Source organism: Cephus cinctus, unplaced genomic scaffold (genome assembly GCF_000341935.2).
Source record: "Cephus cinctus unplaced genomic scaffold, Ccin1 Ccin1_scaffold0709, whole genome shotgun sequence".
Classification (NCBI taxonomy): Eukaryota; Metazoa; Arthropoda; class Insecta; order Hymenoptera; family Cephidae; genus Cephus; species Cephus cinctus.
The window spans coordinates 551,932-578,212 of NW_014333329.1; the positions used below are offsets into that span (position 1 = coordinate 551,932).

The window sequence follows — 26,281 nt, forward strand, 5'->3', positions numbered from 1 at the left end:
AACCTGTTTGACCTGAACGTATCCTGGAGTGTCTATTCAAATTTTTCGTTATCAACACTTTCGAGTTACGTAGATCGATTTCTATAGAATTTCGAAATTACTCCTTTTTTTTAAATTTCATATCACGAACGACGAGCATTTCTATTACGATTTTATCGAATATCCAAATTGGGGATAGATCCATTATTTGACCTCGCGCGTCATTCGAATATCAAATGAAAATTCCTATTGACTTTATCGAGGCAATTCATTTTATTGAATTGCCACAATTTTGCGATATGATCGGGTAGGGAAGTTGCCGTTCTATTTTTACGAATTTAATGAAGAGTGATAATCGTATAGACACGATTTTTCCCGCCTGTCCCCGGCACGTCACGACAAATCATTAAATAGTCAGAGGGACGTTTTATATCGGCGAAAAAATCACAACAGATCGAGCTGGATTATAGTATAAATAAAAGTAGCACCTAAAGATTGGACAGGAGTAGAATCATGAAATAAAACAACGTTCACCCCATAAAAATCTATAAAAATTCAAACGATATTCACAAACGTAAGTGCGCGCAGATAAAATGTAAAAGTAAAAGTGGAAATGTAAAAGAGAATTTTCACAATCGCGGGCAAGAAGTGTCACTCCTTTTCGCAACGACTAGAAAATCAGGTTGCTGAACGTTAATCGAACCCGAACGTATTCCAATGGATTCTTGCAGGAACCAAACGGTCTTGAAATTTACATAAGCTTTTTTCAATTTCGCAGTTTTTTTCACATTCGCAGCAAACAAAGTCTATTCCGAAGAAAATATATCCCGAGAATAATATATTTCCACGTGCAAACCGACATAGCACAGCAGAGTCATTCATACAGCAAATTGCGTGCGTGAAAGAGTCTCGTTGTCTAAGCTCCGAGTATACATGTAGATTAGAGTGAACTGTTTGAACTCGTGGAAGAAAATAACCCAGTAGATAATCTGATATCCCAATAATTAATCAAAGTCCCTTATTAGGATATCGCACGAAATTTCTCAACACAGAAAAATTTTCAAATTACGACTTAAGTAGCGAAACATGGAAACGCTGACTTGACGTTTCACGAGAATTCGTAAACAAGTTAATTACTCGATCACTGGACACGTCATAAGGAAACTAACAACCCAGATCGATTACGAGAGCAATTAAATGATCGAAGGATCCGAACAGGATCATTCCCAAGAAGAATTCCCATACATGTTATCGGATCTAACGTAATTCAAACTCACCGACAATGCAAAGTTAAGATATGCATATATTTATTAAAGAAGTGATCAAAATATTTTTCACCGCTCTGTCAAAAACAACGCTGCTCTAATGTTTATATTTCATTTACATATTCAAGTGGATAACCTAATTTGCATATGTACGCATGTATGTATATGACCCAGATCTTGTCCTCGCGATACACAAAGCTGACCCTTGGGACGCGAAATCTTGTATCGTTATCAACGTATCGTTCGAGCATTAGATCTGACTGATAAAGCTCTAAAAAAATATCTTACGCATTGAAATACACAGAACTCCCAAAGTTGAACTTTGTTAGAAAATTATGATAAAGGTATAACGGCAAGTGCTAAGATTCCTGTGAAACTCGTCTCAGGTATTGAGGTCTGTCAATATGATAACGGCAGAGACAATAATAGCAGCATAAAAAGATGATATCATTCAAATAAATTTAAAAATTCTTTCCATGGTCCGTAACGCTATAATCGACAAGATGCGCGTATTATTCAAATATGACGAAGAACAGTTGAGCACACATAGGACAGTATTCATGAGTGTATACATAACGGGTGAATCTCATATAAGAATTATAGAAACGCGAATGACGGTCAGCAGGTTGAATGATGTCATCGTATAATCGGCCTTGGCGCCACAGAGAACAACATTGAAAACTCCCGACATGTATACACCGAATCGAACCACGTGGGATTTCTATATCTCCGTTAATTTGCATAACGCGCAGGGAGTACATCGTCAGCCGCAGGCCAAGTAGTCTTACTTTCACTAGGAAGTCAATCGTATCCCATTTATTAAAAGAAGTCAAACAACAAGATTTCATCCCATTGCATACGTCATCACGAATCATTGTTACCGCCTATATAACAATGCCTAATGAAAAAACGTTAAATGGGATATAGAAAAATAATTTCTTTTTTACAGCAATACAAATTTGGTATACTCGAGTAAAAGAAATTATAAGACATAATAGTGCTCCACTGACTCACCCTCGATATTCGAAGGGGTTGGTGCAGGTCATGTCCGCCATGCATGCGAAAGCCCCAGGGGGAGCCGCCGAGGAGGGTAACTTCTCGCGCGCTCATCCTCCGCACCTCGTGTCAGTAGCAACCACTTACGTAACCGACTTCGCCACGTTATCGCGGTCGGTTCCTGATGACAGAACCGATTTCGCGCACCTGGCCACCACACTGACAGTCCGCACCACGAGGAGACCGTCCACAAAGGCACCGCACTCCGCCACGGCTCGCTTAACACTACTGCCGAATCTCCCCCTCCGCCCCCGCCGGTCCCCACCACAACATTACGCCCCCACAGCCCTTCCCCTCTTCGAGCCGACGAACGGGCCAATGACGTGCACCCACCGACCCCCCACTCCTTTTTTGCGATCAGCTGATTACTCCTGTTAACGTTCTCACCTGATTCTTTTTTAAACCGTTCTTACGAACCTGCCTTAACTCTGATATGAACTACATCCTCGCGATTAAGCGAGTTTTCCCATTTTCCTGATATTCATTCAAGGCTCCGTTTATAGTGACGGGTTAGCTGCCGTCTCTCAATCTGCCACCAGATTAGCTGGCCCAGGATCAGATCCTGCAACGAACGAAGCGAAACTTGTTTGAATTTTCTAGAGTTACAGTTAAAGTTTTTCTTCATTTTTATAACGAAATAGGAGCAGTTTCTCCCGAGAAGTATCAGAGGAATTCTCTGGCAAGGAGTAAATAGAAATTTTGTACGATCGTAAATATACGTCTAGGTATCTATTGGCACGGGATCTACATTCCAGAGAGTTTAGATATTGAGAATGAAGTGGTGGATGTATGTATAGGTATATTTTAAGTAGATAGACAAAATTAATCTTTTTTGTTTATGTACGGGATACGTGCACGATTATGTGTTTGATTACGAAGAGTCGAAAACTGTCATAACACCGCTTCACGTATTCAGCAACGACTACGACATGCGGTGAAGGTTACTCACTCATCTGCTAAACGTTTTAAACTTTCGACCGAGGGGAGTAGGGTCAGAATTTTTTTTTTGCGACTAATTTTAAATGGGGCATCGCAATGGGGGACTCGCTTCCTTCATCTATATCTATATAGATACGTGCTCGCACTACGTATTACCGGCTACTATACTTCGGTACAACGAGGCAGCCTCTTTTTACGTGCTAATTGGACTTTAAACTGTATTATTACCACAAGAAAAGTCTTTCCAATTAAGTCAATGATGACAGGACTTGTTATCCTTAATTGACGCTGGATATAATAATTTCTATTTGTTTTTGTATTTTTTCATCTCGAATACATGAACTTTGACTCTTTACGTAACAGACGGTATGGACGATATTGAGTTTTTATCGTTTTTTTCTTTTATTTTCATTTCAAACCAAAGACCAGGCACTTGCAAGTTGTCCGTAAGATATCTAACTCTTTGAGATGGATGAATTAATTTCATAGTAAACCAGACATGTGATCCTATGCTACCGTGAAATACTATTTCCATGGAATAAAGCATGAGCTTTAATATCGGCGTCCTGATAAATTATTAGCGGAAATTAAAACGTTCCTCCCTGATTTATGTCATCGATAACTTTTGCCGTTACCAACCCCAAGCTCGTTAATTCCTTTCGATCATTCGCACAGCCAGAAAGCCCTCCTGGACTACCTAAGGCTCTTGCCTTGGATCAATTTTCCCCTTGAACTTATTTTTTCGTTCAGAGTTAGATCCCAAGGGAAACACAATGTCCAGACCCAATTTCATATAACTAACCTACCCTTACCAGTCGTAAAGCTTCTAATGAACCCACGCCCACACACATTTTTGCGGAAAGATAATTAACCAACGTCCTTCAATAATTCCAGCGTCTATTTCGCATCAAGATTGTATTTACGAACGTAAAATTTTCAGCAACGTTACATTTTAATTCTGAAATTTTTATCATACATTCAACTAACGTTTAAATTGATACATTTATCACGACGTTTACGCAGCTGACCACTAAATGCTATATCAATACCACTCATCAAAGTAAACCGCAATGATCAACAAGATATACATACAGTATACCTATTTTCATAATATTTCTATACGTAACAGTAAATGTAAATATATATATTACGTGATTTTTCGAATCACGGTCACAAGGCGAATCCAGCTACCGATTCAGATAACGTTCTCGCTTTCCGGTTCTCTTCGAGTCGCCACCCTACTCAGAAGCTCCGCTTTCGGATTGATTCGTACAGTTATGCCAATACTCTTGGACAGATTTGTTATTATCTTGTTGAAGTCAAGGTGTCCGAATCTACCGTGGAGAGATAGTCCAGCATACCTAATTTCCCTATAAAGGGGTGTACCCGTTGGAGGCATCTCCATGGACCGGCAGAGGTCCGGCTGAAATACCAGCGCCGACCGTGGAGGATTTCCAAGAGTTACGTGCTGATTCGTTAAGAAACGCTCTCGATTTAGTTTAAACGGACGACTCGAAGGAAAGGATAAGAGTTATCGGTCGTAAGAATCTCGACCAATCAGAATGATTAGTTCTCGAATTTGATTAATGTCAAATAAGCAGTCTGTCTTGGGACACCGATCGAGGTGCCTCGAGCTGGCTCGCGTTCCCGTGCTATATAGTTTTTCTAGCCGCGTTTTCAATGCGGTATAGAAGGCTCTCGTTTGTGTAGTTCTCACGTTGTCTCGTGATTCAGGAAATTCTATGGATTTTGTGTGTGTTCCGCAGGTGTAGTGCAGTGCCTGCCTCTGAGTGTCCTCTGGATACACTTTTCTGTCTCTTACTGACCCTGTCGATTGTTTCGCACGATCGTCAATTCTAGTAATTGCATAATATTCCGACAATATACCAGCTACTTATGCTATAGTTGACTCGAAAAGCCGGATGGTTAAACCTCGCATACTGCTGTCTTGAATTTGACGGCATATATGACATTTGACATATAGATATGGTTATACATGACTCTACACAAGGATGCACAGTGTATTGATAATAAAATTGTGCGTCTAGTAACGTAATTTGTTATCTTCCGCCGCATCGTGAGTTTCAAGGCCACGTTAATCGGCTCTATTACACTGTACTGAGTTGTAATGTTAAATTGAACTTTGGCGAGACTTGCGAGCTAATATGGATATACACTTGATATTGAAAAGGAATTAAATTTCATGATCGTAACCGCTGGTGCCAATGATAATGTTTACACATTTTTTATCTTGTGAAATATGTTAAATGATATCATAAAAACAGGTTGAATTCAATATGAATGAGCTTTACGTAAGTGTCGCGTGCATGCTGTCACTCGTGGTTTGTAGCGACACGTTACAACACGTGACACTTATGTGAAGGCAGTTGTTCTTTTTATCTTTTTCCCGTCGTTCGTTCTCATTGACAATGACGGTGTGTACGGGCGTTTCATAATTTTTGTTGCATTTATTAAATTGATCGTTTGTTCACATTGCACATGATCCTGGTGGATCTTCTTGTGGATGTTCTTGGATTATGGTGTCGTAATTGGATTGACAGAGTTGTGTTGACACTGCTTTGACAGGGCTGTTGAAATGAGATAAATTATCTCCTGGTGCTGTCATCGCTCGTTTAGTATCGTTTATTTTTCACTAATGGAGATCGGCTACATGTCGGACAAGGTTATGAGATAGTTTTAAGACGACTGGTTTTTTAAACAGTGCGCACGAGACGCCGTGAAAGAAAATATTATTTTGGTTTGAATATCATTTCGGAGATCACGGGAAGAGAAATCGAGAGAATTTTGTTCGTGGCTTTAATGGAGAGTGAGAAATGTCAAGTACGAACTGAATGCTTGAAATCTGCTATTAATATGCAAAACGTGTACATATCGATGTCTCGAGAACCGGTTAATCGTAATTTGTTGTGTAAATGTCATTGATGAAAGAACGACAGCCAATAATTGAGTTTCTTCTCGAACTGGTTAATACTGGTCATTCGATCGTTTAGGTGAAATGTCAAGTAGAGTGATATTAATAGACAGACATTCGATAGACAGGAGAAAATAATGAATTTTCTCAGTGTGTATATTACCTGAATTTCCTATGAGGTTCACGATTTTCTGTCTAGGTGTCGTCTTTCTCCTGGTCTTTGAATGCACACGTAACTTTTTCACCACTCGGTTGGACTTGAACGAGAATCTGTCATCGTTAACATCATTTAAGAAATTGTACTATTACGGCGAAAATTTCACATGATTTCTATAAATATTTCCTCGCCTTTTCCAACTTGTTTTCCTCTCGGCAGACATGCCATCCATTTGATGTTTTGCGCAGCCGCGCGAATTTACGGCGTCCTCTCGTGTTAATCACTGTAAACTACACTGATGGTAGCAAGCATCGCCCATCGCAAATGCAGGTTTCTACTGTCGACCATATTGTTGCATATGGAGCACTTGCGACTGCAGATACATTACCCGTTATTGGTTTTATGCAATGAAAAATACTCGACATTCATTGGAGCTCGACTGCAATTGGTGAAAAAAAGATACATAAATTAGGTATATTACGAGATAGGTGTCACATAAGTGGAGGTCCGGTCACCCATAGATTCGGTTTACGTGTGTAACAGTAACAGCTGTATCAACTTACAGGTGGCAGCACGCTCGATGACGTGCCAGTAAGTCAGATTCAGCCAGTAGGAACCCAGGGGATGCCTGGTCTATTTATCTTCAGCCAACGATTTAACATATCTGCAGTGGTCGATATTTTACCAACAGTTTTTACTAAATTAAATGACAGATTCAAAGCCATGGATTATATCGGATTATTTAAATATGAAAATGCAGTATTATACATTTTTTAATCATTTTATTGTAATTGAAAAACCATACATGTTTTATGTACACAAGACGTTTGTAAAATAGCATGTTAATTCAAACATTTTAAAATAATTATTCTACGTTACTACAATTATTCTTAACGCTATATCGGGTCGTGGAAAGTATCTATAAAACGCATTGTATTATAAGGCACGACGGTGAAACCAAACGTTTTAAATGAACGAAATTAAACGTAAATCAATGAAATTAAACTTAAATTTTAACCACAGAGCGCAAATATCAGTACCAGAAAAACAAAACAGTAACAATTTGTGATACTGTTATCTGAGTTCCGGACATTCACGATATCTGTACCAGGTGACAATGCATATGAAAATATTCGTGAACCGAAAATGATAAATCAGCAAATAATATCATTTGGCATTCTCATTTGTCCCTGTTACAGCAATAGCGAATCGTCCTTGTTACGAACTGAAGCTCCAATCAAAACATTTCCAGAACAATCGAGTGAACTGTAACGTACAACTTGTCACGCTTAACGAATAAGAGGTAACATAGGTAATTGTGCAACGTAACAATGAACAATCGTCGCTAATAACATTTTAACGTGTTAACGGTTAACGGGTAAGTATACGAACAAATCGATTTTTTTTGGAAAATACAGTCAACTGTTTTATGCAATTTGCAACACAGTAAAAATATCTAATGGCAAGAAGATAATTTTTTAATGTATCTTTGAGGTGAATTTTGGTAACATTCATCTTTTTTTTTTTAATTTTGGATTATTGATCGTAACGCAGTGTAATTTTAACGTTGATATTTAACTGTGTCAATTTTGGATAACGAGAAACATTAACGATTAACAGTAACTGATAATGGCAACAATAATGATTTAACGTAATAGATTAATCGGTGTAAAACAAATTTAGATCGCAGTTAACATTAACATAAACAATGCGCCGTAACATGGAATTTCGGTAACGGATAACTGTAACACCGCAGACTGGACAGTGCAAGGATACGTATAAGAATGAAGTTTTTTAGAAAAATTGTTAAAAAAATTTGCGGAATATTTTGAAAAAAGTATAAGTCAGTGAAATCATGAAAAATTAACTGTTTCGCTATTATTTCATGAATTGGTGAATATTAGATACGTACACTTGCAGTCTAAACAGTCGATGCATTAACAGACATAAAGAGAACTACAAATGTAATGTTTTTGTTATGAAAACTTAATGGGTAATAAAGGCTAACAGAAAACGTAAACGTAATGACAATGAAAACACGTTTGGAAAAGGATTTTTCAAAATACGTAACTTTAACTATCCGTACATTTCGCAATGTTAACGCGTATGGTGCAATATGGACAACTGTAACGATTCCATAACAGTGGTGCTCAACATTAACTGCATAAATTTTGACGAAAACAGAAATATTAATAAACACGCTGAACGAGATAACGAGAAAATGTAACCGTGAACGTATAACTATAAAATTTTTCGGTAACTGCTGATGATAACGAATAACTCGTATAAAATGTATAGTAAAAACTGTAAGCGTAACCCGTAAAACGTAAACGAATAATCGGTTATACAAGAAAGCAAATGAAAAAATGAAATTTTGAATTCGGTATCAATATGACGTTTGTTGGTTAAAATGACTGATGGAAAAGGAAAAAATTATTAAAAAATCAGATTAGTTTTTCTTCTTTTGAAATTTCGATTAGGAACGAATATGTTAACAGAGTGAAAAGCAACTAGTATAAATTGTTAACAGACACAATAACCAAAACTTAACAGTCGAAAAACATAACAATTCATATCGAACGGGATGCACTGGAAACAAAGAAGTCAAATTGAAATCAGCCAATTTTTTTTCAACAATTTCGTATACGTATCGATTGAAACTTAACGACGTAACATCAACGATAACAAATTATTAACAATTAACGGGGACGATTTAATAATCGAAACGAAATAACGAGGGCCGAATAAAAATCGAATTTAATATGAAAAATCAACAGTAAAATTTAGCACGGTTTCATTAAAGAGCTGAAAAAAGAAATTTTGTAAATATTACGCGTCGGATGAATAAGAAACGAAAATGTGATTAAGAATAAACTCAAAGAAATAATCGTATAATTCGAAGAGATGAAAATGATGGTTATGAAATTTAGGTAAAAATCATTACCATAATTTAAACACTTTCCACGCCTGATACTAACCTAAGCTTACTATCTTTATGTAACCTAGCTTCGTCTTTAGTGTAAATTTGAATTGAATCATGTTTAATTCCTAATTCTACCATCTATCTCAAAAGTAAAACCCTAATCTAATGACACCATCAACAAATATTGTTCAAATGGTATCGCTATGGGGAAGATAACGCGGATTGCTTCGAAAACAATTGATTCGAATGTTAATTGGAAAATTGAAACTACTAAAGAAAAAAAGATAGTTTAGTCGCGATGGGACTATGCCTACCTAAATTAAAAGCTAAGCTCAAGCACACACGAAACTTACGTAAAATGGTAAACACGAGCACGATGTATTAACCTATTCCACTTTATACTAACTTAAACACGAGCTTAAATCTAGACTAGTGAACTAAGTCTAACTTGATTAAAGAAGTAACTTAAGCTTGGCCATCTTTGAGTATCCATGCAAGCATGGAACAGATGGCAAGAGAATATTATTTTTCACCGGGGTACTCATCCACTTATTGTCACTGTATCAGCACGAATAGAAATTATCATTGATTAAAATTAAAGGGTTTTTTTTTTTTTTTTTTGAAAGAGAATTCTAATCAAGTCACGTATACTTTTTCGACTCATGATCCACGATGTCGTATCCTGTATGAAATTGAAATCCAAATGATCTACAAAGGATATTCTGTTTTGAGGAATCACGATCATCTTGTCGGCAGTTTCAAAATCTGGTCGAACTCACGCGTCATCAGCAGAACTTTGTAAGTTCGAAAGATTCACTGTTATGGATGTAAATGAGTTCTTTTTCTTCGTAACAAAAAAACCGCCAGGGTCTTTTTTTCTTGTGTTTCAACATAGAACTGAAATACAGTGCGAGTTATTGAATTTATGTTACTCCACGTTATATCTGTGTTTGAGATTACGAAGTGTGCATTTTTTTGCGCGGAATGATCATTCGAAAAGTATTCGTGACGTGTTTCAGGATCCTCGGTAGAATAACGAAAATAAAATGAGAAAGAACAGGCCATTTTACAAAGGTGCGAAAGGACAAAATAAATAAATAAAATATAAATAGTTAAAAAATAAAAACAACTGTAACGTGGGTCGGTGACTTTTTGAAGCGGATGTGTGTGGATCGTTCAAAAAGTTCGGCGAGCAAATGGCTTTCGAAAGAGGGTTGTTTCGCCGAACTATGCTATTGACGTTTTCATCTTTTGCAGATATATTTCTTTTTGTATTTTCTTTTTCTTTTTTTTGTGTATAGTCCTGCTATGTGATATATTTTTTTTTCGCAATGGACAACATGATTCCGTGAAACGATTCATACCGTTACGATTCTTTCGAAAGCCACGAGCACTGTAACAATTTTCTAAGTAACTACATAACAATGATTTCTGTTAAAATTCAGTGAGAAAATAAACAGTTAATTTTGTAACAACCGGAATACTGTTTGACGATGGCGGATCATTTTACGTCAATTTAATGAGCAGTAATTTTTTTTCCCCGATAGATGATTTCTCGTTAATTGACCCTGTCAATGTAACTCACGTAATTTTTCAATTTGTTTCCTTGATATTTTTCTTTTTTTTTAGATTTTCCTTACCTCGTATACTTGTTTTTGTATGAAAATTAAACGCGAAACATAAGAGAAAATGTAAATAAAAATGAAACCGATAAAAATTGGTAAAATCCCATGTAAAAACTGTCGAAGCAGTGCCATGCTGGATCAATCAATTGGAATTCGCGTTTGGTCTGTCAGTTTTAACAGAAAGGTTTTTCCTACCAGATAATATCCACTTTTTCTAGTCTACGTTCAAACTACTATTTCAGTATGAGAAAAAAAAGGCAGGCGGCTGCAAGCCCGACAGCCTTTTTCATGGGAAGAACTCAAAAACGAAATGAAATGAATGGTAAAGTAAAAAGTTGAAACGAACGAAACGTAAAAAAATGTACCAAAAAAAAAAAGTAAAGTAACTATAAAGATAAACTAACTAAAAACGAAATATTTAACCTAACTTAAAGTAACGTTAACTAGACAGCCGTATCGTTTTAAAGACAGTCTCAGTTCTCAATATCAAAGCAAGGGTCTAGATCGTGTCTCTGAAATAACACTGAAATGAAATTTTCAAAGAATTGAAATTTATTCGCTCGACAGAATTTATTGCAAAATACCTTTTGTGACTTTTCAGTGATTATAAAAATTTCTAACAGAACCCGGTATTTGAAATCTAGACCCAAGCGATGTCTAGGTACCCTGTTTTACGTGCCTGTAAAATTTGGCAAACCGACCAAATCGTTTGTGGCTGTTTTGTCGTTGGGCAATAGTTTGTGTTTATGTGATCGGCTGTGCGATTCATTAAATAGACAAATAAGCGTTATTAAAAAAATTAGAACAAAAGACATTACTTTTTGTTGTTGTTGCGGCCGCATCTAAATCCGACGACGTCGTTGTCCTCGATTACAGAAGGTCCCACGGTGAATATAAAGAATGCCCACGTGATCGGCTTCGATCGCTCTCGAAAGCCACTCGCCGGTTCCGATGATCGAATGTTTTATCCGATTTGTTGTAACATTCGCATTCGAACTGTATTTGGAGGTATCGTTGGCTTCGTTGTATCGTTGCTTCTTCCATTTGTCAGCCGGATTGACGTCATTCTGCTTCCTTGTATCTTTCTTATATTTATTTTGATTTTTCCTCGTATTTAATTTTCAGAAATGGTAACGGTCTCGACTCACCGTTTTCACACAGTTTTATTACTCTTTTGATTGTTCGCCGATAGAGGGATTTTGCTTGATTCTTTTTGTACTTTTCTTTTATTGCAAATTTTTTTTGCTTGGCTATTTTTTTTATTAGAGAGCGATTCGTTCGATGATTATGATTTGAGATCGTTCTTTTTTTTTCTTTCTTTGATGATTCTTTGTAAAGTATTAATTACTCTTCGTAGTAATGGCTGCTTCTGCTGCTCTTTTCTTTTAATGGGATCATTTTTTTGTTTGCCTGGCGACTGCGGTTCTGATTCTCACCCGTCCAATTTTGCGGGGAGGATTGTGGTTTCTTGAAATGCTACTGGTACTCGCTAAATCGCCGGAAGCCTAGCGATTGAAATTCTTTCAGGGTGAGAGGAGATTTTATTTTGAGCTAATAATTTTCTTCACAGTAATTCCTCGTGAATCCTGGGGGATGTTCTGAAGTGACAGGGTGAATTTTTGTGGTTTTATGTTGCATTCGGATGATTTCTTCAAGTCTCATACAAGTTTTGTATGTCAATTATTTAACTGTGGGGGTACGAGAGCTGCGGCAGCGCCACTCTTTTTTTTTTATTTAAATAAAAAATTTTTCGTTTTGATTTATCGTGATTTTTTTGGTGATTTTAGAGCAGGATTCTTCTTGTGTCTTTTTGATATTCCTGTCAGCTCTACGAGTCGACTGGTTGGTTGGTTTCGGAACGGTGGCAGCAAATTTTTGATGTCAGCACGATCTCGTAGAATATTTTGGAATATAGTTTTTTTATACTTGAAACTTGATTTGGACGTGAATTTGATACTGAAGTATGTCAAAGCTTAAAGATATTACTTTTCATGAATTTTCCCAAGTGGTGTCTCGTAACTCCTGCATTTTGTAAAATCAATAGATTATCCCATCTATGTTTTCAGTGGTATTCCAGTGACTTGTTAATAAAAACTCAATTTCCAATTATTCTGGATGCTCGCTGCTTTTCCTGTTCCCTTTTTTTTTCTTTTTCCACACTTTAAATTCAATTGTCCTGATTGCTTCTACCGGATCGTGAAATTTGGATTGAACTTGATTTACGAAATTACGATTCTTCGTTGCTTCTGATATTCCTTCTCCTGTCTGGAAACGTGGAGCTTTCAGTAGGAGCTGGAAGTTTTCCATTCTTTGTCTGTTCTTCAAAATGCGCGAGGGCTATTTTTGATTTCGAATATATTTTCAATGTATCAAGTCGTCTTAATGGAATACGTACAACAAGATGGTTTGACGAAACCAAATTTCTCTAACGATCATCGTGTCATACGTAAGAATACTGTGTGTTCATTGGAGACGGAAACATTTTAGTTTTGAAATGTAATTCAGTGAAATTCAATGTCAGCGAGAAAATTATTTCTGATTAATGTCTTCTTGTAATATTTTCAGATTCTCCAGATGAGATCATTTAGTTTTCTATATAAGAGTAGAGATGAATTTTATGTTTTTCCCATTGGTCGATGCCTTCTGTTGAGTTTTGGATTTTGACAATGACCCGAATGTGGAATATGATGTATATCTTTCGGACGATGACAAAAAACCAGTTGAGTCCTTGCCCGAGCTGACAAGAAATTGGCTGGCTGACCAATTTTTAGCACCAGATTTATGACGTCATTCGCCGTATTAACTTCGAAAGATGATTTGGTCTGACAGCATTTTGTTTTCATTAAAAAAAATATAAATTATTTAGAGGCATGATTTTGTTACTCGTTTGAGGAGCATCGGAATTCTTTAATCGAAGCGTCAGTCTTTTCTGTAAATAAAAATATGTATAATTTAATGTTGTCGCATTTTCCCGTGATATAGATTTTCATTGATTTTCTTGCTTTTACAGATGCATCTTCTTTTTGACTCGCTGATTGAACGAAATTAATAATTCTTGATGATCTCTGATTCTTTCATGTATATTTTTCAAACGAACGACTCTATGAATCTGATTTGTCCAATTGTACAAATCGATTTTTCAACTAATTCAGGCTTCGTGGCAGGATAATTAACATACTTTCAGTACTGAACAAGTTTCTGTTTTGCGATAGCCGCGAGGTGTCTCGCTGCACCTATTTTTATAAATCAACAAAAGTTCGTCTCCTATTTTTTAACACAGTAAAGTTAAATTGAAATCGGATGAATATTTTTTCAGTTTGCTCGTTTTCTTCTTTTTGTTTTGACGAATGCAACGGTATTTCCCATTATGGCCCCAGGAATGGTTTTTGCGTTTGTTTCGAATCGACATTCCTGCTGTATTCTGTGCAGTCTACCGGACTAGTTCCATCAGTTTGACGACGCACTTTATTTTGAATGAAAAATTTTCGACATAGAAAGATCACTCTTCGGAACGCACGTTTTATGCGGTACACTCAATCCACGATGAAATTCTGAAATAAACGACAATGCATCATTCAGCGAAGCATAGGGATACTTTTGTTAATTTTCCTTGTACTACACAGCCCACTGTAGCAATGATAAGACTGTATCAGGTTCGATGCATTATTCCTTTTGTCATTACTTTCGGAAGTAAACATGGGCACTGGTACTTTATAACCATTTAGCGTCAAATATTTCATTCCTCTTCTGTACCAACTTATCAGTGATGATTTATTGAAACGTCGTAAAAGAACGTATTATAACGTAAACTGCCATGTCGCTGATGATAAACCATGTAGAGAATGTCAAAGTAATTTTTCCATATATTTAGTCATTCCGCCATTCTTGTATTTGCAAAAATTATCCCCGTCTCAAATCGGCCAGATAATGCGAGAAACGTTTAGCATATCGTTTGGTATCCCCTGGAATTGCTTGACTTTTTTTCATTTTCAAAGACTCTCTTGATAGTTTCATTAGCGATAATAAACGACAATTGTAATCTTCCAGTATTGAACCTCTTTTCGCGAATGATCCCTCTCATTCATTGCCAATGTGTTGCGTGATGGGTTCTCTTCGCAGTCTCAATTCGTTTCCATACCAGAGGAATAGAATGCTTTTCGATGCCAATGGAGTACACTTTTCTCAAAGAAATTCCTTCGACGGTGTCGTTACCGCTCCGAGTATAGAATATTTGGGTTTCGTCTCGTTGCAGCCTGCTGCAGCCAATATGCATTTTTGTTCCCTTCTTTTTCTTCGTCGTAGTAAGTCCATTGTCTTACGGTCCTCTTAATATGAGCATCAAAGCGCATTTCGATCCATTGCGCTTTGGGGGTGTGGAAGGCGGGCATCCAATCGCCAAAATCTGAAAGATGGTGTGAGTGTTAGCTACGAAGCGCTATGGTGGTAAAACTAAGTGAAATCGTGCATTGGATATGAAGAAGTGGGAGGAATATAAAGACGTGTACTATTGTGCCGTACTGTATAACGAGGTCTTTCTTTCGTTGCTTAAATTACGTGTGGAATAAGTGGAACACAGGGAGTTTCAAATACAACGGACGAGGAGTATTTAATGCCGGTGAGAATACAAGGTTTGACGATTTCGTATGAAGGACTCTTGGGGGGTTGCCAAACGGGTCTCTCCTTTGTTGTTCTTCAAATTCTACTGGACTCGAATAGGTACTGCTTGGGTTTCTATTATAGCTATTATTGTCGCCCTCGAGTCAGCTTGCTTGTCACGTGATTTTATACTTCCGCTTCTTAATCAATGAGGTTTCTTCGTACGCTCAGGTATTAGTCAGAACACAAGGCTTATTGCGTGGTGCAGTTTGTTTTGGAGCTTTGCTGTACTTCCTGCACTGTATTTACGTCTAGTTTCTGTTTGTTTGCCAATTCTCCTCCGTTTTTACTGGTATTTTTTTTTTTTTTTCTTCATAACAAGGTAATCTTTGAGATTCTTGGAATGTCTTGGACATTATTTTATTCTTTTTTTCTACTATGTACAGTTGTTAGTACGTACACACTATGATGCTTTGTTATTCGTGCTGGTCGGTATGGAGAGCATCATTTTATCATGCAGTCGCAATTCTGGTCTAGTGCACTGATTTACAATCTGTTCTAAATGCAATGGCTAGAGTTGAAGAAACACATACAGAGTGCAATTATACTGGATGCTATACAATTTGTGGCGTGTCAAGAGAAACGCTATTAAAATTTGACTTTTTGGAAAAAACAAGATTTTCACACAATTTTGAAATGCGTGCATGCCGATTTTTCACGGATACCGAAATGGTTCTTGGTCGATCGTACAGGGCGGTCCTTTTTGCCTGGTGAGGGCTCACAGGTAAAAGATTCCTGGATAAGGTTGTCTGGTGTTTCGAAAATTCACTGTAACCGTGTTCTACGTTGGGCCTTTCGCAAATGGAATTTTCTTGCGCAAAAACTGCTCTGAAATTTATGACCAGGGTGGTAGGTGCATGACGACGATTAGACTCTTGCCGCTTTCCAAAAAGATTTTTCAAATTGTGGTTCCTCAAGAGAGAAATTAATCAGACATTTTTTGTCTTTAATTTCCTACTTTTTTTGTATAACGATCCAATTGCGCAATGGAAGATTTAAATCCAGTGGAAGTGAATGTGAGATGACAGTTTTGACATATATACATATATCATCTTTCAATTCCGAATATTCATGTGCTGATTTCAAGATAGCTTTTCAAATAGATTTTCATCTTGTTGCATAACGGAATGAGACTAGGTCGATTCGCTTTGTGTCAGTGAGGGGTGCATATATTGGCTACCCTAAAGTTTATAGAAATAAATGGAGAGGATTGGTCAGTTACTTCCGGTATTAATGCAGTCGACAGGAAATGGCACTTGTTACATAATTACATTGAGTGATTATCAGCCGGATGTGATGGAGTGAAGTTTCATAATAATTGCCAAACTTCTCGAACTATCCTGATTTCGTCGTCTTCAATTTCATTAATTATCGGCAACCGGAAGTTCTTGGAATTACACTGTCTTTCTAAATTCAACTTTTTCTTCGTAAAAAAAAATTTCCTCCTGGACGTGTAACACGATTTGTAAAAGAATTATTATTTTTTCATTAAGCTCGAGAGGTCACTTTTATTTGTATATGAAAATTGTGCATTTTATCTCTGACTGTTATTACTGAAAAATTCGAGAATTCACGATGGTATTTGAATGTGAGTTTGGATTTGTTTGGTGTAATCGGATTAACTGGGGAGGGCTGGCCCATTTCCGGCAAAACGACCGCCTGCGTTAAAGTTCATATCGGATGCAATTTGTTGATACGTGCTCGATATTACGGAAACAATATACGAAAATAAACATCAAGAGAGTTTTGGATACTGTAGAAATTAAAAATTTTTAATGCTATACATTCGATTTTCCAAAATATCAAGGATGCTGTACGATGGCAGGCATATCTTTTTACATACAAATTTTTGTTTCATTTACAACGTGCTACGTAATCCATTTCATATGAATTATTCAGGCATAACTATGTGTCATGTTACGTGTAGAATTTTTTAAATTCAGATTGTCGATGAATTAATAAATATATTATTTGATTGAACTTAGTCACTTTGTACAGTAAGTATGATATTTTAGAAAAATTTTAAATGCCGTGATCAATTTGTAGTTTTCAAAGGCTTATTTAATATTACACTACTACAAATTTTCGTTTTAACGAAATTGTCATTTTATCAGGATCTGTTGCAACAAATTCTCGGTATTATATTTTGAAAAATACAATTATGTCTTTGGCAATAATAGTACGGTAGGTATACTAGGAAATAATTACATTTTTATCTATGCTACGTCTATTACATTTAACGTCTATAACTTTAAGTCATATACGGATAATCAAATATAAGCTATAAAGTATTCTAGGAATGCTTTTTTTTTTCTACGAACAAAATTCGAATATACTGATTTTTAAAAACAGCTAAGCTAATTTTTATATACAATTTTGATCAGATCTTAGTGCCTGGATAGAGTAGGGTCTAGTGATGTCTGTTACGAAAATGATAATTTTGCATACGATCCTTCCTTTCGCTGGTAAAGGAGCATACGGTATTCTACCCCGTGAGAATTTCGTTAGTTCCAATTTCGAAATTTCGTAAAAGTCCAGAACACAGTACACGTTATATTTGGTATTCGATTGAGTATTCCAGGTAATAATATTTTTGAATTCAACGACTCGTAAAATTTTTCCCTTACAATAGGTAGATTCTTGTGTCAATATGAATACGAAATTTTTGTCAAGGATCTAATCAAATGATCCTGTCGCACGATTTCAGAACACTGCGAATCATCATCACGGGGTTTCGCAACGGGAATCCGTGACGCGTTAAAAAATGGTCGAAAAAAATTAATTCAATAAAAATTATCAATACCCTTTCGAAACAGCCGTAGTATCGGTAAGCGAGCTACGAATTTACGATTATCCGTATTCGAGCGAAATAGACCCTGTGGGAGCCCGTTAACACTAAATACGGGACAAAATACCGTAGCGTGACCCCATATCGAAGAAGAAACTGACGTTTCATAGAAATTTCGAATATTCTATCGAAGCACCAAAATCGTAATTTTGAAAATGATAAAATAAAAACGAATAAAAAAACCGAACAGATATAAACAAGCCAAAACTAAACTCACCACCATCGCGGAGACCGTCCGTCTCGTTTTGGATCTGCGACAGAAAAGTTGAAGCACTTCTGGTTAGTTCACTGACAGAATATAAACTTCTTCTGGATTTGGAGCTGAACACTCAAAGCCCCATTCCTGACCGGACCAGCCGGCAGTAGGAGCTCCGGTGTTCACTCCACTGCTGATGACGGAGTTCTGTGTCGAGATTGGGGTAGCCGGGTCCTTATATACCTAACAGGCCCTACTCCAGGGGCCCTTTGACTTAGGGGAGGCCCTGGGAAAATATCTCATACAATGGCCACCTTTGCCCAATTCAAAAGACGCAACCGAGAGGGTCCGACAAGATATCCATGATTGGCCCCTTACCTGTTCTTCTTGCAGTTCCTATTTTTCGTTCCTCTCTTACTTTCTTCTCTCTTCCACCAAATCCCTCTCTTTCCTTAATACTTGCGCAATAAAGCACAAGACCACGTTCGTGCTTCTTGCCAAGGGGAACACACATATTGGGGTAGCTTGTACCATCCCTTGGGAACCATCTCCAGGTGTCATTTCCAGGCCGTTTCTTACTAACAAATATATAACCAACACGTGAGATTCTATATTTCCACCTATATTTCTATATTTCATGGCCGACACTTTGAATATCTGATACAATGTAAATTTATTTTACTAGCCCATTTGAACCTAAATGACATTGATAGTAGCTTCCTGAAATCGCCTCAGTACTGGTTATCTCATAGCGACAAAAAAATACAGCATCCATTTTAGAAAGTGCAAATGACCTTGAGAACTCCTTTACGCCCCGACCTCGCAAAAAATAATATTATGTCCGCCTCTATACCGTACAAGTTTTGCATGAAACATTTCTTGAAATTTCTATACAAATAACAGAAATATTCCAGCTGGACAAAGTTATTGGTCCACCCTGTATATGTGGCTGTCTAGATATATGCTTATATTAATATGACGCAGTTAGATTCGCACGACGCAAAAGACGTCCGGTTTGATATTTTTTTTCTTTTACAGAAGGAACATTCGCAACGCTCCCCTTTAGTGGCCAGATCCAGTTACACGAGATTGCGCAACCGTTAGCTATTTCTCATGAAACGTTTTCTCCTACCCAAACTCCTCCTGGGCCCTCGCGGTATCTTTGAACAAGCATCATGGACCCTAAAGGATCGTGCGCGTGTATGACCCAAACCATCGTGCTACTGAAATCTGCATCGAAAGAGGTTCAACTGGATTCCAGTGTGAATCTTTCACACGAGGCTTCATCTTGTGGGGCAAGGATTTTCAATATATAAAGAATAAACGAGGCAACCTGCTATTATTTTAAATTACGCCAAAATACGTTCCATTATTGAATTATTCTGCTATTTGCGTTTATTAAAACTACAGGGGTTGTTATGATTATTCCAGAAACGTGTTTCAACGCTGTCAAAAGAGCTTTCGAAAAATTTCCATCATCCTCTGTTGGCACGTAGGAAGTAACTATTTTGAAAAAAAAAAGAAGTAGAAGAGTTGGGGAGCCAGTTTTGTATCCGGGATCCTTCGAAAAACCGTTAAGATGAGACGTTATTCATCATCGGGCCCAAAAGGTCCGTAACCCCAGGCTGCAGGATCCTGATCCTGAATCGCGTGACCGAGCCTGGCTGAAATATCTGGCCCACTTCCAGCACTTGGGATCCTTGGCTTTCACGGCTCTGGCCGTTACGTATTGTGCGGTTGTCCTGCTGTTGAAACTTCTGGAAGAGGATCTGTGAGTTGGACCGGAACTAAATGGAATTTCTTTCGCGTAAAATAATATATGGGGTGGATCAAGATGCGGATTTCTTCAGATCTGTACCTTTTAAATTATTTGGAACAGCAAATGACTGCAATCCCTGGACCTAAAGATTTACTTTAATGGGCTTCCACTTTTGGGACGGAATCATCGAGGCAAACTGGTTGGCAATAAACAAGGTAAATTGCTTAGCAGTGGGCGTCCACTCCGAGCAGGCTCTTAACATTTGAAAAATCCAAGGCACAAATACCAAACTAAATGTTTTACGAGGGACTGATGCTATTAACGAGGATAAATGATAATGATTTCGCCCTCCCCGGGTAGCCGCATTAGAATTATCGATGAGCGGTAAAATACATTCGGAAATTGTTTTTTATATTTATAAAAAAATTCATACGTGAAAACAATAACTTTTACCATGAAACAGCAAAACATTGAATATCCAACTTATTTCATGTTATAAATATCATGTTATAAACATTCTAATTACATAATCTCTAACTTTCATTCGAATCGCATTAAGTAAGGTTGTAATTCCGAATTCTTAAAACTTCTACCTTGTATTCTTATTGCTTGAAGATCTCTTGTTTATTGATTAATTGATTGTACGTGTCGTCACAGGGATAACTATGTACAGAGTAAATATTCAAACTTACTTTCGGGAGAGACACTTACGTTTTATGTTTCCCTTCGGAGACACTTGGAAGTAACGAGCTTGGAAGGTTCCGGTCTGTGTACGTGCGTTACGGAACCAGTTGACTAGTGTCTAGTCCACGTCATATAACACGTGAGAGGATCTGCTCAACAAACTGGTATAACGGACGAAAATTGCATATGGAAATGTCTATAGAAAAATTTTTTTACTGCTACAGCCATAGTTCTTACAGCTGGTAGAGATGGTATTAGCATCTGAACGAAGAATGTCTAAGGCCCATAGGTAGGTATAACAGGCACCTACCAAACGTTAGAAAGATTTGTAGTTTGAGTGGTGACAAAAAATGGGAAAAGATGCCGTAAACGTGTAGCATAACTCGAACCAAGGGTTCTTCAGGGACCATTTTGGTTCTTATCTGTCAAAGACTGAAACCGTCTGTTAGGGTTTCCAAGACCATAAATTTAACATTGAGAAAGTAGAACCTCTCATAGCCCTATTGTTTCTCTGCTTTGGAGTTCTGGAAAGTAGTTAAATCCTTGTAAGTTCTATGATCAAGATTTTTTGGAAAAAGGCATTTTTCATCTTTTCAGATATTTTCAACACCATGTGGTAATACATTACATGCTGCGGAGCTCTCTGTAGTCGATGATGGCGTCACGTGGCGCTTTAATGAGAATTGATTTTTCAATAAAAACGAAATTGGCATGAATCACTTGAGGAGAGAGTGATTAGACAAATTCTAGTCTACGTGCGCGGCGTACGATGCGGGTAGCCATTAAGTCTCTTCTCCATTGGGGGAGATAATTGGGTAATGACTTTTACCGTAGCTGTGTTTTAATACCCTCCCCGTTATCTCAATCTGCTGGCTAGGTATGCATATCGCCTTTAGTTAAATACATACAAACTTTTTTGTATTTCGTTTAAAAACTTTACAGCGGTGAATTTATTTTTCAATTTTCCCAAATACTTCCACCATGTCATCCATACGTGTACAAAGGTCCCATACTATGTTGGGGTACCTCTATATTTACGCAATGGCTTGTATATCCGAAGGGTGACTATTGAGCCAGGGGTGAGAACAGTGTGTAGGAATTTTTGCATCCCTAATTCCCACGCAATGAATAGAAGCGTTTGATCCTACCTGCGTAGGCGTGTCGGTTCTCCTAGGAAGTCTGCTGTGTGTGTACATAGAACTAGGCTTGTATTACTTAGCCATTTTTATTCTACGTGTCTTTGCATATTGCCCAATGAAAAAAGGGTCAGCCATACTTCGGTGCCCTTCATCTGGATCAATGTGTAATTGGACTTACATTAGCTCATTCATACTGGACCGAATCGAATAATGCTTATTTCACGATTCGTTGCTTTAGAATTCAATGGCATTTCCTCACGCGCTATTATTACGCGTATAGGCATAGTACAGCGATAACGTATAAATGAAAATTACAGGAAACGTGATAACGTATAATCGTAAGAGTTCGTAAAATTTAGTACCGTAAGAAATAAAGTAAATGGCAGCACCGCCCGTAATCGAATAACGAATATTTCTCTGAAGTATCGAGTAAAAGGGACATATCAGTAACGAAGGGTCAGACCTATTTCTGAAGTCGCCCAGCCTTGGAGAGAAGGGAGAAAGAAAAGGAAAAAAGTACACGCGGTAATTCGAATCGTGAGAAGAAAACCAAAAGGCCTGCAGAAGGTCAACTAGCTTCCAGCCGAAGCTCTTCTAGTATTGTATCTATCCTTTACTTAGCATAGGGCGAAGTCATGACTGCCCTGCCGGTTGGTACATTGGGCCCTCTTTAGCCCAGGTCCTTACCCTTGATCCGACCCTACGGCGCACCCTTGGATACCCTTATCCAGGCTACACGTTCTCTTACGTAGGCCTTGCGTAGATTTCCGTACACGCATCTGCCTACGTTCTCACGGTTTAGCACCCGGCTTCACTAGGTTGGGATTCGTACCTATGTTCACTACGTGTATCTTCCTACAGGCGAGTTCTGTATTTCTTTATATATTACTTTCCAAATCTTTAATTCAATTTATGGAGCTTGAAAAATAAAGAATTAAACGTCTTTAGCATGTCCGGTGACTATTACTGCATGTGCTACCAAATGTGTGATGCAACGTAGGATACGTAACCTTAAGGCTATACAGATGTATAACCGACCCTTTGCACATTGAATATATACAGAAAATTGGCTTTGTGTGTTATTTGAAAGATTTTCGTGTGCGTATGCATATGAGCATGGAAGGGCCCGATGTTTTTCAGCCCTCCCTACGTTTCTATTTTTATGTATTTCAGTACGAAGTTCCAAGGTTCCCAACTTGGTTTAATAATTTTGAAGTGATTTTTTCAATTATTTTTTATGAATGTTTCGTTTTCAAGTTCTACGCATCATGAAGTAAATTTCTAAGAATTTTCGAACTTCTGAGATAATATATAATTGGATGAAAATTAATCGCGAAATACTTTTGTATCATCGTAAAAAATTTTGAAGAATTTTTCGAAATGCTTCCATTAGATAAAGAACCCCTACGCAAGATACGTTACGCTATACACAATTTATATGCTACACTATACTTTATGTCCGGTTCAATTTGAAACCTTTTTTGTATCATGTCGACACAATGAGCGCCACTGAGACCATAGGAAATGAGTGTCCTGTGGAACAAGTGCATCAACCCTCTTCACCCTCGGTGCTCCACCCTAACACACCATAACAATTCCCCATCAGCAGGTACCTGCCACTCCTCCCATAAACGGCCAGGGAATTCGGCGTAGCGCAAGAGCAGTGAAGGTAGGTTATATAGTACCCCCTAACCGCCACGCAACCCGAAATCTTACAGCGTCGTCCGTTGGGAAGACCGTTTTTTTTCCATCCCATGAATTTCGGTATTTTACTATGAATTCCCAAAAATACCCAACAGTTACTCGAAGAAGGTAATAATTACTTCCTTGGGAATTGCACGGAGTTTGGAAAAAAAAATTGGATACAATTATTAACTGTATAATTATAGATAATATATTTTTTTTCAACAGTTTCTCTTATATGTATTTATTGGTTATGAATGGATCGTAAATGAAATTATGTCAAAGTTAGGAACGAAAACCAATCTCCATAAATCTGATGACGCCATGGATCTGAAAACGTCTAGAGATATCTATTAATGTTTCACGAAGAAATTCGAGTGTTCGTTCTCACGATCAGAAGGGGGTTAGTTAATCTCGGCCAGACGCCAAGTGAGCGCGTTGCCCTAAAGATTGCCCACATTTCCTCCCTTTGAAAATGCTGACTGACTTCACACTGGTGCCCACCCTCCGCTGTGTCCCACGTGGTCGAACGCTCCTAGCAGCATTGCAGTGCATCGCATTCTACCACCCCATATCGCACCACTCACTATCGACATTTCACTTTACACCACACCCACTGGGATTCTTTATTTTTTTCTTTTTCTCCCCTTTTGGGGTGCAGCACTGGTACACGTGTGCACCAACTTTCGGACAAAGAATGACTTCTAGAATTATTCGTCCGAGTATAGAACGTGAAGCAAACCCCAGTAAAAAACATGTTGACTGTCGTAAAAATTTAGGGTAGTTTTTAATTAAAAAATTGTCCTCTTCAAAAATTTCAAATTATTTCCAAGGGCCAGATTATATTTTTAGAACTGTAAATTGTCTGACTAGTCATTCAAACGTGGCGGCAATTTTGTTTTACATTTTCGTACGCGTCTCAACGGTGGATCAGTAAGGCAAAAAGAAAGCCTCGTTTCTAATACCCGCAGGCGGTAACCTGCTGATCGAGGAAATTATACGGACTGGTGATTTATTTTAATGAACGTTTGGTACGACCTGGGCAGTTTATCGTTCCCTATTGCTAAGTACATAGGGATACGATTTCAAACGTAACTTTGTCATTAGACGTGTTCGGATGAGCTACGTAACTTGTCAAATTTGCATTCGATTATTGGGATAATACGTAATTGAAAATACTGAAATCCCACTACTTGAGTCATCTGTACCAAAGTATCGAGCTCAATGTAATTAAGGAGTAATGAGTGCATGTTGTAATTTCTTCCTTAAGTAAATCTATATGTAGAATGATATATAGCTATACACAATACACGCTGGTACAGAAGTCAAAGTATGGTGTCAAATTGTTGACACTTTATATTGTTACTTTTTGGTATTACTAAATTAAAAAAAATTTTGATAACAATAGCCATTGAAATATTTTCATAATAATTATATAATATTTTCTTACTGAGATATCTCAGCCCATATATGAAATTTTTCGTAGAGAAAGGTTTTCCCTGTTTAATGAAAAGCAAAGGAAATTCTAAAGAGAGAGATGCGGGTGGGGTGAACGTAAAAGGGTTCGATTATACACAGCTCATCCCTCGATATTCTTAATCAGAGTTAATGGATGGTTTACGGTAAAATGTGGGTACCATGGGGGTGGCTCTTGGGGAGTTCCGCGATAGGGGCATGGGAAATATGCGGAAGTTCACATTTACCATATACATATATGACTCTTGGTCACGTTGCATGGAAGCATATGTTTTCTATGGGGGTGCATTATATCTTTTTTTTTTTAAAGATTGCTGGTCACGTGTCGAATCGCAACGAAAGCAACGTCAAAGCGTTGATTTTCAGTCATGTGCGGGTACACGCGTCGGTGAGAAATCAATAACTGAAATAGGAACATTCAAAAGCTATCCATAAATTCCTTCTCCGATATTCAGTTCATTTTATAGCACTTCGTCGAAACTGTTTTTACGCGCGATATAAAGTAGCTCATATTCGTTATATAAATTCATATAGCATATTCGTAATCCGTATATGAGTATAAAAACAAAAAATATTTTTTACAGCTTTACGGCTTACCATATTTTCTAAATATTATCTCCCGTTCGTATTTCTTTTTCTCGTATAAATACGTCCTGTGAAAATAATAATGAAACGTGAAAACAATCTAGTATGCTAAGTACCTAGCATATTAATTATCCCTATATAAAGTCGCTCAACCGATTTCAGTGCAGGTTCCGTCGCATGGGAATCCAAGGGCGGTGGGTAGAAATATAGAAAACAACCGGATATCAGCACACGGGTCGCTGAATAATTCTACAAATCAGGCCACGTCCGTCGCATTTGCATAGCGACGTTTGTATAATTTTCGTAATCGTCACACGTTCAGAATTCACGGTCAATCACGCATCGAAACCGGAAGTACACAAACGGAAGGGGATGAAAA

The 26,281-nt window shown here is 37.6% G+C and overlaps 1 protein-coding gene and 2 long non-coding RNA genes across 4 annotated transcripts in view; 1 reads left to right on the forward strand and 2 right to left on the reverse strand.

Annotated features, from left to right (window-relative positions):
- Nucleotides 1–2,525, reverse strand: part of LOC107270181 — an 87,909-nt gene extending 85,384 nt beyond the window's left edge. For both annotated transcript variants that reach the window (XM_025087627.1, XM_015744962.2), the window contains exon 1: nucleotides 2,259–2,525. In XM_025087627.1, the coding sequence (XP_024943395.1) occupies nucleotides 2,259–2,354 (96 nt within the window). In that variant the 5' untranslated portion in view covers nucleotides 2,355–2,525. The remainder of the gene's footprint in view (nucleotides 1–2,258) is intronic.
- Nucleotides 1–20,755, forward strand: part of LOC112494722 — a 91,218-nt gene extending 70,463 nt beyond the window's left edge. The window contains exon 3 of the long non-coding RNA XR_003060470.1: nucleotides 19,615–20,755. This is a non-coding gene — a long non-coding RNA (uncharacterized LOC112494722). The remainder of the gene's footprint in view (nucleotides 1–19,614) is intronic.
- LOC107270237 lies at nucleotides 9,840–18,773 on the reverse strand. The gene is made up of 2 exons (XR_001538272.2): nucleotides 18,598–18,773; nucleotides 9,840–15,278 (listed from the first exon to the last, which is right to left on the reverse strand). It is a non-coding gene; the product is annotated as an uncharacterized LOC107270237 (long non-coding RNA).
- Nucleotides 20,756–26,281: the final 5,526 nt, after the last annotated feature.